The sequence below is a fragment of the Lithobates pipiens genome, unplaced genomic scaffold (assembly GCF_037356315.1).
Source record: "Lithobates pipiens isolate NorthernLeopardFrog02 unplaced genomic scaffold, aLitPip1_a1.2 Scaffold_8, whole genome shotgun sequence".
NCBI classification, from domain to species: Eukaryota; Metazoa; Chordata; class Amphibia; order Anura; family Ranidae; genus Lithobates; species Lithobates pipiens.
The window spans coordinates 200,191,610-200,205,851 of record NW_027507903.1 but is presented as its reverse complement, the minus strand read 5'-3'; the positions used below and the strand labels follow the sequence as shown (position 1 = coordinate 200,205,851).

The 14,242-nt window shown below is 39.9% G+C and overlaps 1 protein-coding gene across 1 annotated transcript in view; it reads right to left on the bottom strand.

The window, feature by feature from the left end:
* The window catches only part of IQUB (IQ motif and ubiquitin domain containing), a 68,239-nt gene that overhangs the window by 13,697 nt on the left and 40,300 nt on the right, over positions 1-14,242 (bottom strand). The window contains exons 8-11 of the mRNA XM_077473587.1: positions 11,486-11,661; positions 4,488-4,658; positions 3,460-3,636; positions 2,390-2,638 (exon numbers count right to left, since the gene is read on the bottom strand). Of these exons, the coding sequence (XP_077329713.1) occupies positions 2,390-2,638; positions 3,460-3,636; positions 4,488-4,658; positions 11,486-11,661 (773 nt within the window). The remainder of the gene's footprint in view (positions 1-2,389; positions 2,639-3,459; positions 3,637-4,487; positions 4,659-11,485; positions 11,662-14,242) is intronic.

Sequence of the window (14,242 nt, the reverse complement as noted above, 5' to 3'; positions counted from 1 at the left end):
CCTTCCCCAAAGCACCCCCCCATGTTGAGGGCACGCAGCCTGGTACGGCTCAGGAGGGGGGGCTCGCTCGTCCCCACCCCTTTTCCTGACCGGCCGGGCTGCGTGCTCGGATAAGGGTCTGCTATGGACTTTGGGGAGACCTTCACACCGTTTTTTTGGTGCAGGGGTTTCCCTTTAAATCCATACCAGTTAACGGGGACAGTGAGGTTTCAATCTCGCCGATGGAGTCTTCCTGGAGCCACATTCAAAAGGAACGGACTTTTCTCCATGTGTGGGCAAGTCCGTTCATTTCAAAAGTCTGGCGGACTAGCACACAGACGGGCTAGTTCGCCGGATAGACAATTTTGAGTCAAGACTTCTTTCTAAGTCCGCCGGACTTTTGAGAAGAAAAAGTCTGCCGGAGCCCACACACGGGCGGATTGTCCGCCGGACCAAGTCCGCCGGATAGTCCGATCGTGTGTACGCAGCATAAGTATCATATAAGTTAGGGTATACAAATACACTGCTCAAAGAAATGAAAGGAACACTTTGAAAACATATCAGATCTCAATAGTGAAAAATATCATGCTGGATATCTATACTGATATGGACTGGGTAATGTGTTCGAAATAAAATGATGTCACATCGTTTGAAGGAAACTAAAATTTTCAACCTACATGGGGCTGAATTCAAAGGCCACCCGAAAATCAAAGTGAAAAAATGATGCAGCAGACTAGTCCATTTTGCTGAAAGTTCCTATGGCCTTCACATAGTTACATAGTTAGTAAGGTTGAATAAAGACACCAGTCCATCCAGATTCAACCTGAGTGAGTGTGTACAATTGTCCCTATCCCTGTACATTGCACACTCACATCGGTCCCTACCCTCAAGGAGCCCACAATCCAAGGTTTCCATTGATATACTAGGGTCAATTTTGGACAGAAGCCAATTAATGTCTTTGGAGTGTGGGAGGAAACCAGAGTACCCGATGGAAACCCATGCAGGCACAGGGAGAACATGCAAACTCCAGGCAGGTAGTGTCATGGTTGGGACTCGAACCAGTGACCCATTTTAATGCTAGGCAAGAGTGCTAACCACTACACCACTGTGCTGCCCATTCATGTGCTTGTATGCATGCCAGACAACATGTGCCTAATAAGACAACGGATAGTGTCCTGGGGTATGTCCTCCCAGATCTGGACCGGGGCATCCCTGAGCTCCTGAACAGACTGAGGTGCAACCTGGTGGTATTGGATGGACCGAAACATAATGTCCCAGAGGTGTGCTATTGGATTTAGGTCAGGCGAACATGGGGGCCATTCAAACGGTATAAATTCCTTCATCCTACAAGAACAGGCTGCAAACTCTCGCCACATGAGGCCGAGCACTGTACCAGCATGGGTGTGACAATGGGTCCAAGGATTTCCTCCCAATACCTAATGGCAGTCAGGGTGCCATTGTCCGGCCTGTAGAGGTCTGTGCGTCCCTACATGGATATGCCTCCCTAGACCATCACTGACCCACCACCAAACCGGTCATGCTGAACGATGTTACAGGCAGCATAATGTTCTCCACAGTTTCTCCAGACCCTTTCATGTCTGTCACATGTGCTCAGGATGAACCTACTCTCATCTGTGAAAAGCACAGGGCGCCAGTGGTGGACCTGCCAATTCTGGTGTTCAATGGTAAATGACAATTGAGCTCCATGGTGCTGCTCAGCGAACACAGAGCCCATTAGAGGACGTTAGGCCCTCAGGCCACCCTCATGAAGTCTGTTTCCGATTGTTTAGTCAGAGACCTTTACACCAGTGGCTTGCTGGAGATCATTTTGTAGGACTCTGGCAGTGCTCATCCTGTTCCTCCTTGCATAATGGAGCAGATAACGGTATTGCTGATGGATTAAGGACCTTCTACGGTCCTGTCCAGCTCTCCTATAGTAACTGCCTGTCTCCGCCATGCTCTTGAGACTGTGTTTAGAGACACAGCAAACCTTCTGGTAATAGCATAGCCTCATGCTACCAGTAGTGAAACTGACCCTAGCCAAATGCAAAACTAGTGAAAAACAGTCAGAAAAGCTGAGCAGGGGAACAAAATGTGAATGGCCTCCTCCTGTTTATGAGGTTGTCTCATTGTTTCCCATCTAGTGCACCTGTTAAGTTCATTAACACCAATGCAGCTGAAACTGATTAACAACCCTCTCTGCTATTTAACTGACCAGATCAATATCCCAGGAGTTTAATTGACTTGATGCTATACTCTGATTAAAAAGCGTTCCTGTAATTTGTATGAGCAGTGTACATTGACACCAACTGAAAATGGTTAGTACTATACAAATATTCCAATTATTTATGTAATTAAATGTACCAACAAGAACAATCAACCTCAAAATGTATTTAAAAAAAACACTTACCTGGAGCACAAATGCTATTTTAGCATCATCACCATATTCTATTTCTGATCTTTTCAGTTGTTTCATTAAAAGTCTATATTTTGAAAACTCTTCTCTTTGTCGAGCTTCATTGTCCAGTTTTGAACATTTTCTACACCTGCCAATACTGCGAGCATTGGCAGAGAGAGAAAACTCAGTTGATGGTAGGTAACTTTTGCAGCTGTTACAGAAATATATATTTTTGCGAAGAACAGCAGGATCTTGAGGAACCTGAAGATAAAAATTGTAATTAGTTAACTATCATACAACCAGAGGTAAAATGGAAACCACAACCATAGCCAGGCAATTGAATTTATGGCTGAATTCACACCAACATTAACGCTGGCATTTCTGACAGTACAGCCTGATAATGCTAAAAGCTCTAATTTATCACTGATCCACACAAACAAAAATGATTTATTCACTATATAGAGGCAGCTATAGTAAGTATAGTGATGAATGATCTCTAAATTGATTTGTATGGTTTGTGCATTAGATCAACGCTGCTGTAAATATATCATCAGGAGATCCCGCATATAACTTTATATGACTTTATGTAGTTTTGACACTTGCTGTAGGTTTCATGAGATGGCTTGATTTTCACTATTAGCCAGTAGGGCCACCCATGGTGTTAGCCCAGTATGAACACGTGTAGATTGAGACTGCTTGACACTATCAGCAAGTGCTGGCATCTTACAGTTGCCTGAGTTTTGGGAGCTGGAAGTGCAATCTAGGTACTGCTAGGGGACTGCATTTCATTGCTGTAGCCTATTTGGCACCTTTATGATACAGATGTTTTTTTTTTTAAAGTGAAATTGGTTTTAGAAAAATCTTTCAAGTGTTCATAATTTAGAAATGTACTTTCTATTGTTTTCAGCCTCCTCCAATCTCTGAATTCCTTTCTTTTGCTGCTGCTTTCTGACTGCCTGTTAGAGGGTGGCTACATTTGTTCTCCATGGCCCCACTGTATGTAGGAATTTAGCTATGCTTCCTTGCTCATAGGACTTAATGCTATACTGACAGGTTTGCTTAAAAATGTATTGAATCACTACCTTCAGTAATCTGGCAATTTCTGGGTTAAATGTGGGAATTTTAATGTACTGTAGGAAAAGTGTAGATATTCTCTTCCGAAGTCCTTTCAGGTTGTGCTCTTCTACGCCACGAAATAAAAGGTCAGCCTCTCTGTCAATTAGCTCCACAATCTCTTGAGTTAATTTGCAATTGTGTTCCTATAAGAAATAAATGAAAAAAATCAAATAAAAATAAATTATATATATTTCTGGGCCATGCAGGAAATAGTAATATAGCTGACCTCAGACACAGGAAGTTGCAATTACTTCATGATTCAGATAAAGGCAGATTTTTCATTTAATAGGGGCCGCAATGACCTAATTTTAACAATAATCAGCTAAAGTATGAATAGTTTTAGAATATAATGAAGCACTCATGTGGTTCATTACACGCAACAATTTGAAATATTACGTTTGGTTTTACATGTTCACCAGTGGGATTGTCTAGTGACTTTCCCTATTATATTGTTACACAGAGTAAAACATGGCAATCCAATTACTGCCACTATATCAGGAAAACATTTAAAAATTGGAAACTCAGAAACATGAAATTATTCAATAAATGAGGCAACTGTTAAATCAGAAAGCAAATATCCTCTATTTTATAAAAAGGCTGCCTGCTATGGTGTTTGTAAAAAAGGTAGAGCATATGGATAGATATACTAAAATGAATGTAGACTTTAGAACTTTGTTAGATATAACTGGCTTCAAAATGTTCTGTCTATTGAACTGGTACAGACCCCCATGACGATAAATATTATAGTACATTGGCAATATAGGCTGGTAGTTACGATTTAGTGGTCAAGTTTGTGACGTGCCTTGGCTAACTACAGTTTAGGCATTTATACAATATACGTCACTTCTGTCTCAGCTTTTTTTTTTTAACTAGACATTTGTATTTCTTAATATTGGATTAATAATTGATATCTGCATAAATGAACTGTAAAATATTAATAGTGTTACAAAACACCTGTTCACACAGCCAGGTTTTCAAAAGAAAAATAAATTACCTTGACAGTATGCTTAAGCGTCAAAAGAGCATCAATCCTTTCATCACGAGTGAAGTATTGGGTGTTAATGCTGTTATAAATATCACGTAGCTCTCTGGCACGGATTGTAAACTGGGTATCCATCTCTGTAACTTTTCCATCAAGGGCTTTCCATTTTTTGGGTTCACAACACTTTAAAATGAGGAATTTGATTTTAGATAGATACATTAAGGCTTACATAAACATACAGCAAATGCAAACTAAAAGAAGCGTATAACAATTAAAGATGAATTCTGGGCTCAGGGAAAACATACTGCTTAAAATGATAGCAGCCCAGAAAGTGTTGTTTGTTAAATCAGCCTATGTGGTGAGAAAAACAACTTGGTACAGACTAATGGCCCATTTTGTGCAGAAGCGTTAAGCAGTAGACCACTTTGCATGTTGCCCAGTTAAATAATTAGATTTTAAAGAAACACTGAGTTTATTTTTCATACACTTTTTAAGTCTACTCCCTGACATGCCCCCCTCTGCTGCCTACCTCTGAGTCACATGATCAGCAGAGAACATAGAAAACATGTACATCATGTGGTATACAGAGATTGAATAGTAGACAGTCATTCTATACAAAACAAAAAGTATGAACATAGGTAGATCCTATCAACAACAGCTTATTTTTTGGAAAATCTTTTCTTGTAAACTATCACATAGAACAAAAATAAAACAACTTAAGCCATTAGTGGGACAAAAGACCTGGGCCCTTTTAACAGGGGTTCAGCCAAGCTTAACATTTGTAGTCTATCCATCACTAGCTGCGGAGGTGCTAAACCTGGAGTGTCTAACCAACTCTGCCAAATACAATAAAATGGACGCATCGCATTACGGTGGCAATAAGCTAGTTGTTCTCCAAATAGGAGGGAGTTACATAGTTATATAGTTAGTAAGGTTGAATAAAGACCATCCAAATCAACCTGAGTGAGTGTCTACAATTGTCTCTATCCCTGTACATTGCACACTCACATCGGTCCCTACACTCAAGGAGTTGACATACTCAACCCACTGTTTTCTTGTAGTTACCGTAGATGACATCCAGTACCGAGCAATCAGTTTTCTAGCTTAATACAATAGCCGAGTTATCATAATATAAATACTTGGTAAGTACATTTCAGAGTCAAACATGACCAGCAGGTATGACAGCAGCGATAGACTATACAAACCTCTGCAGCTGCACCCAGGAATAATGGGAGATAGTTTTAGAATCAAAAGCATGTATTTAAAATGACCTATTTTTAAATAATAATTTCATATTCAAGCACAAACACCATTAGGCTATTCTCTATTAATTTTATTGTGAGCCTGGAGTTTAACATAGCTTTAACATTTCGGATTTTTTTTGTATCAAAGCATATAATAAAGAAAATAATCAAATTAAATTATGTGTCTGAAGATAAAGTTTTTAATACTCTAACTACATACCATGAAAACCCTATCTCCTCATAAAAGGTCATTTCATGAAAACAGTTTTTGAAAGTAATGCTTTCATATTTTGGATAATCCTCCTTGAGCATCATCCTAAACAACATTATTTCAGGTAGGATGCCCAAAAAATCATGACACTTTCATGCTGTTATTACTGTACATTTTTTAATTGTCATTCAAATAAAATTAAAAAAGAAATTAAACACCTGTATAGTAAATATATAACCTTAAAAATACGGAAAGATCCATGTATCGTAAATATAAGCATGCATAACCTTAAAAATACAGCAAGCGCCAATGAAGATCTAATTACAGCCATCATCATTTTTTACGTAACAGACATACATGTTATTTTATATTAACCAGTAACTGCATATTATAGTCAAAAGTAGGCTCTGGTACTGTGTGAATGGGTGCAAAGAGGAGGCAAAGTGCATTGTGATGTGTAGTAACTCTGGATAATTCTGGTTTTGCTTTTCAGCTAAAACGGTTGACACAATAACAGCTCTCACATGTCTTATTTTTTTTTTGCTTACAAGGCAGTGTACAATTCACATAGAATAAAATAGACTCTTTGTCCAAAAAGAAATGAATGGTCATCTACAGTACTTCAGGTGCACCGACTACTTTTCTCCTAGAATCAATAAAGCTCTTTAAAAGGATAAGTACCATAGTTATCCAGAAACTTTATTTAACGTGCACACACAGTATATGTTTTGAGACTTAGCGAGCAACCTGATCATATGAATATAGTATTGTTTAGACTGAAAGGAAATCTGTACTGCCAGAAATACAGTATGTAGGCGGACATTGCTGACTTCAGCTTCTAAAAAAAGATGATGGTCTCCTAGCAGTTCTGTTAGATCTAATGGCATCAATATTTTCTGAATTACTGACCTGGAACAAGCAGGCAAATCAGAATGTATGACTTCACCTACAACATGCTTGTCACAAGGGGAATTATTTAGAAAGCAAGGTAATTACCATGACCAGATAGAGGCTTTTGTTCTGAGATTTTTCAGGGAAATGGAATATGGGTAACAACAGATAATTGTGTAGGATCTACTCTGGCTGTATGATGGCATTGTTCTGGGTGTGCCACAGTTCTATTCTGCTTTTATAAAGACAAGGTACCGGTTTGCAGTGGCATAGCTATGACCCTTGGAAACACGGTGCTTGGCATAAAACAGCTCTGTTCAGGCTTTAGGGTGGTAGGGTCTGCTCACTGTTCTGACCTTAATAGGTCTTTGGTGGAACAGCATTGGCAAAAGGTACACATTTTATTTCTAATAGAAAAAAAAAGTTCACATCAGTCTCTCTCATAAGAGTTTATGTAAAAAACAGACCTCTATAAATGCAGTTCTTCACTTCACTGATGGGACTGGGCAGCACTTTATGATAGCAAAAGGAAACACATCTGCCCTTTTAACTACCACATACATGTCCAGAGTCCCTCAGGAAATAATAGGATGTGATTTGCAGAACTATAAGCCCCGATTTCTAATGCCGTGTACACACGGTCGAACTGTTTGACGTACTTAGTCCGTTGAAACACATTTCAGCGGACAATCCGCTCGTGTGTGGGCTTCAGCTGACTTTTTCAGCGTGCAGTCCGGAGTACTAAGATTTTCGGTTTTTCCAAAAATCTGTCCTTCGTACTTTGGTTTCAGCGGACAATACGGTCGTCAGTATGCTAGTTCGACGGACTAAGAATGGCGCATGCCCAGAAAGGATTTACACGGCGGAAGGTAGCTTTGCTGTGTCTTGGACTTCCTATTTCTAGTCCCGTCGTACGTGCTGTACACGTCATCGCGCAAGCTTTCGACGGACTGTTTGTGTATCCGTGTGTGGTCAAGTCCGTTCAGTGGAAAGTACGCCGGATTGTCCGTCGGATTGTATGACGGACTAAGTACGCCATACAATCCGCTCATGTGTACGCGGCATAATGGACGTTGTGCTTTTATGAGTCAGAGTGAAAGGGAGGTCATTTTCCCTGCCATGGAGACCAGAATACTGACAGTTCTGGTAGAGGGGAGCTGATTGTTTATAAGAACTCAGATTTTTACTTATGCTAAGGAGGGGTAGCAGTAGCTGTGGAGGACATATCTATGTTTTATTGGAAAAAGTGGACCAATTGTCTAATTTTTATTGCAATGCCATGTCTGTAAAATCCAGTGACCTCTAACAAGATATTAAAGGTTAATTTTTTGCTTTTTAAATAACAAACATATTATATTTACCTGCTCTTTGCAGTGGAATTGCACGAAGCAGCCCCGATCCTCTTCTTCTCGGGTCCCCCGCCAGTGCTCCTGGCTCCCCCCCTCTTGACCAGTGCCTCCAATGTCAAGCCACTTGCTATGGGGGCAAATGGTGCATTCTCACTCCTAAACCCCGGCTCTATGCACATAGAGCCATGGATTTGACCTGCCCCGCTCTTTCCTCATTGGCTCACTGGGCGTGACTGACAGCAGCGGGAGCCAATGACTCCCGCTGCTGTCTTAGCCACTGAGGAGAGACCTGAGAGAGCTGCGGCTCCCATGCACATTGCTGGTTTGAAAAAGGGCTCAGGTGAATATTGGGGGGGGGGGCAGCACATGGAAGATTTTTTTACCTTCATGCATACAATGTCAACAAGCCATTACATTTGTATAAAATCAGACCTTTGCACCACATAGTTGATCTAGTGTAGCAGACGTCACCAAACATCTTGAAGAATAGGAAAATCAAAGCAAAAAATTCTAGGTAAGTAGTAGGATAAAGCATGAGGAGATGTCAACAATTTATAAGTGCACAGGAGATGTAGATAGAAGTTTGTGCACACTGGATAAAAATATCAAGGGACAGGGATAAAGGGTCTGATAGGGTCATCAGTTCAGATTCCAATGACAACACTACTCTCATAAAGTTTGCATTATCTTTCTGTGCTTGCATGCATTTCCTCCGGGTGCTCTGCTTTCCTCCCACACACCAAAGACACGCTGGTAGATTAATTAGCTTCTGTGTAAATTGACATTAGACATTGACATTAGATGGAAAGCTCTTGAGGGCAGGGTCTGATGTGAATGTACAATATATGTATATAAGAGTGGGAGTTGGTAACATGGTCGAATGCCAAAGTCAAAAATGTAAAATATATATATATATATATATATATACACATATGCACACATAGTATGTGTATATTGTAAACATGGGGACAGGGAACCAGGGACAGACAAGTACAGTAAAACACTATTGTAGAAAACAATCAAACATTTTATGAATCCTAAAATCAACAGGGAGCCAGTGCAGCAACTGTCTGGGGGCAGTAGTGTGAATAAAGCAGCTGGCAAAGCATATCCACCAGAGGCATTTAACAGACTAAAGGGGTGCCAAAAAAGTAAATATGAAACCTAGTGTGAAGAATTGCAATCCATAGTTTAGTGTTTTCACTACAAGGTGAGACTGGATGCGAAAAACAGCCCTATTTATGAATCAGAGAGGAACTTTCTTACTGTATCAGAAAACCCTATTATAAGCACCAGTAGTTAAGCATTGTAATCTAGCCAAGAAGATGATCACATGCAAATAAATAGAATCCAAATAACAGACTCAAAGCACACATACAAAAGACAAACCAGGAATTCCAGTACTACAGATTACAATGAACTGAGCTAATAGATTCCAATAGCTCTTGAGAACACAAATACAATTATACAATTGCCTAGCTTTAAGTTTACAAACTGTCTTGGGGCAAAAAAATATGCTGCAATATAGTTTTATTGTCTTTCAAAAAGAAAATGTCAAGCCTTGTCTCCTGTACCAGCTAAACTCCATCTTATGTGCTAAATAAGTCACACACTGAGAACTGCATTCATTTTTACATATTGTTTAACTAACTAATAACAAATATGCAATGGTGCTGTGTAAACAATACAAAGTTTAGACAAGGTGACAGTTGGTTATAATCTTCCAACCTTAGTTACTGCATTAGGTTTATTACGAAAATACAAATGCAGTTAACATTCAGAAAATATAAAAAAGGGAGCACATCAGCGTTATCCACAGCAGTCATAATGATGAAAAATGGTACTCAGTAGTCTCATAGCCTATGTTTTTTTTTTGTGGAATAGGAAATGAAAGAAAGCAACTGAATAGTTACTCATAGACAACACATCTACTTCCAAAGGCATCACTAGATGCCCTGGGTTTAGTGACAGTTCTAATTCAGCTGTCGCTCCATCTAGCAGAGTGACTTATGCTGGCTGCACACTATACGAAAAATCTGCCGAAATTCGGTCATTTAGACAGTGTGTTCGTTTTTCAGCCAGTTAATGGCCACAAAATTAATGATCTCTGGGATGTTTTTGAGCCAAAAAAACAAAGGACAAGTTTGGAATTTTTCTGCCGAACAAACGATAAATTGAAAGGTTAATGTGTTTCCCGTCCGAACTGTCTGCACTAGAAATATGTAAAAAACAAAACAAAAAATACATTCATTTATGTCCACTGAATGATTTAGCAGTCATTACATGATGGCCCTATCATTTCTGCTCACGGCCGAATATTTGTTTTTTCTAATATAGGTTCAGCCGATTTTTCAAATAGTGTATGGCCAGCATTACTCTGTTCTATGTTGGCCTTGCCATGTGAAGGGATATCAAGCCCCAGATGCTACCTGCATAATTCCAACTTAACATTACAACGTTTTATGGAGGTGGGAGAAAGCGATGTGGGACCACTGCAACATTTCTCAGTTAACTAAACCTTTCTTCCACTGAATACTAATGAAAGGGGGCCAGTGAGCACCTACATTTAATTGATCACTCCCCGCTGACCACCAAGGTAAGAGAGCGTTCCCCAAGTGTCATCAACATTAAGTGATCACTGACCACAAACTTTATAGGGGGCACTCAGCACTAACCACCAATGATAAGAGGCACAGTCACCACTGACCACGGTTTAAGAGGGCAGTTACAACTGGCCAACATCACTGACCATCAAAGTATAAATGGGCACTGACCACCAGCATAACAAAGCGTTAACTAATGCACTTTGCAAGTTGTGCTGTGCACTACATAATCCTGACTCCGGCACTTTATAAGCTTTGCTTTAAATTACATATTCCTGACCTCTGTACTGTACAAGGGATGTAGTACAATACATTGTCTTGACAATATTACAATATACATCATGTTGTATGTTACTTTATTCTGACTGAATATTTTATGTTGTACATAAATGACACTTTATACTGAGGTTTATGTGTGCCTGTGAGACTCTCACTTGTTGTCTTGTAATAAAAGAATATTTGTGTGTAGTGTATACAGCATGTAGGTTCAGGTTCTCTTTAGGTCATTTGCACTGTTTGGTGCAATCTTGGCATGCCCAGTGTTCACTGGTGACTTCATCTCCTCAATGCGCCCAGGTCCTCTACAATCCTAGCAATGGCCCTCCCTACTTGCCTTATCTTTAGCTTCCATACTGAAGGTCCACCACTTGTGCAGGAAATAATCACAAGTAGCATGAGCATCATAGCTCTTACATGTGAGGATTACACTTACCTTGTTTAGGAGAGATTGTATAGCTTTCTGCTGGCTCTCCTCTCCAGCATCTATTTTGTGTCTGCCAATAGAAGAGATCAGCTGGGTCTCTTGTTCCAGTAGTGCACAGAGAGCAGCTTTCCTTTCAGCACCCGTATATCGTTGGTTTATACGCTCAACTTCTTCCTTTCTCCATACTATAAACAATATGCACAGAGGAATTAAACACAATGAAACTAAAGAAAAAGATAATAAATACAACTTCCACCATCAAATGCCATGAGAAAATTTGAATATATTAATCATTGCCCCCCTTAGATAACAGTGTCACCGGCCAATCAGATATCACAGAAATAACAACTGAGTGTGTATAAGGCAGGTCATAGTTGAGTAGAAAAATCTAAATTTCCATTCAATTTAACATGCAACAGTCCCATAATTGTTTTGGAACTATTTAAGTGAAATTACAATCATTTTCAACATCAATCAAATGATTTCTTCTGCTCACTTGCATTTTATTTTTATATTTTATACTAGTCCCCCTATTAATAATTAAAAAATGGTTCTGAAAAAAAAAAAAATATCAAACAAACATGTTCATTTGTTCAGTTTTCATGGCAGCATGAAAATCAGCTGTCACAGCGGACACACTAATTATGCAAAAATCGAGGACCAGAATTTTCGGTTGTTTTTCTAATCATCTATGGTCTGTTTAACCACTTCAGCCCCGGACCAATTGTCAGCCTAAGGACCAGAGGTCTTTTTACAATGTCGCACTGCACTGCTTTAACTGGTAATTGCGCGGTCATGCAATGTTGTATCCAAACAAAATTTTCGTCCTTTTCTTCCCACAAATAGAGCTTTCTTTTGATGGTATTTGATTGCTTCTGCGATTTTTATTTTTTGCGATATAAATGGAAAAAGACCGAAAATTTCGAGAGAAAAAGATATTTTCTACTTTTTGTTATAAGAAAAATCGAATAAACTCAATTTTAGTCATACATTTAGGGCAAAATTTATTCAGCCACATGTCTTTAGTAAAAAAATTTCAATAAGCGTATATTTATTGGTTTGCGCAAAAGTTATAGCGTCTACAAACTAGAGTACATTTTCTGGAATTTACACAGCTTTTAATTTATGACTGCCTATCTCATTTCTTGAAGTGCTAAAATGGCAGGGCAGTACAAACCCCCCCAATGACCCCATTTTGGAAAGTTGACACCCCAAGGAAATTGCTGAGGGGCATGTTGAGCCCATTGAAAAAAATGTTTTTGTCCCAAGTGATTGAATAATGACACAAAAAAAAAAAAATTTACAAAAAGTTGTCACTAAATCATATATTGCTCTCACATGCCATAGTTATATGTGGAATTGCACCCCAAAATATATTCTGCTGCTTCTCTTGAGTACGGGATACCACATATGTGGGACTTTTTGGGAGTCTAGCCACGTACGGCACCCCGAAAACCAATCACTGCCTTCAGGATTTCTAAGGGTGCAAATTTTTGATTTCACTCCTCAATACCTATCACAGTTTCGAAGGCCATAAAATGCCAAAATATCACAAACACCCCCCCCCCCATGACCCCATTTTGGAAAGTAGACACCCCAAGCTATTTACTGAGAGGCATGTTGAGTCCATTAAATATTTTATATTTTGCCACAAGTTGCAGGAATATTAAAATTTTATTTATTTTTTTGCACAAAGTTGTCACTAAATGATATATTGCTCACACATGCTATGGACATAAGTGAAATTACACCCCAAAATAAATTCTGCTGCTTCTCTCGAGTACGGGGATACCACATGTGGGGGACTTTTTGGGAGCCTAGCCACGTACGGGACCCCGAAAACCAAGTACTGCCTTCCGGATTTAAATATAAAACGCTACCAAAAAAAACTGTTAGTGATCGCAGGGATCAGGCCTGACTCTGCGAACGCTGCAGTTATGTGTTTAGTGTTTTGTAAGTGACAGTGATCGATCGATGCTGCACTTGGGTGGGCTGGGCGGAGGGGCAAAACGCAGGTGCCAGCAGGTATCTGGGCTGATCCCGCTAACAATACGTTTTTTTGGAACCCTAAACTGCTGGGGAGGCTAGTATAGATCTGATCAGATCAGATATTGATCTGTTCAGATTCTATACCACTACGGGAGGTTTATGCTCTGCACGTGGGTGTTAGCCGTACTGGCACTAACCTAGCGTTGCCTGGGGCGACGCAGACCCTGACCCTAAAACCTAATTGATATCACCCGCCGGGTGATCAGGGGGTTAAACCTTTATTGGGTAATAAATGGTGGGTGCCCTGATGCTATAAAAAGCAAACTAACTAACCAGAGTCACCCGTAACACTTATACGGTGATCACTGGTGAAAGGGTTAACTAGGGGCAATCAGGGGGTTAAAATCTTTATTAGGTAGTATATGGGGGTCCCTGGCGCTATATAAAAACCTGATGGGGAACCTAAATAACTAACTGGCTAACCAGCGTCACCAGTGGCACTTATACGGTGATCGCTGGTGAAAGGGTTAACTAGGGGCAATCAGGGGGTTAAAACCATTATTGGGTAGTATATGGGGGTACCTAGCGCTATAAAAACCTGGCGTGAACCTAAAAAAATAACTAGCTACCTAGCGGCACCAGTGACACTAATGCAGCGATCAGAAAAACGATCGCTTAGTGACACTGGCAAAAGGGGGTGAAAGGGTTAACTAGGGGCAATCAGGGGGTTAAAACCGTTATTGGGTAGTATATGGGGGTACCTAGCGCTATAAAAAT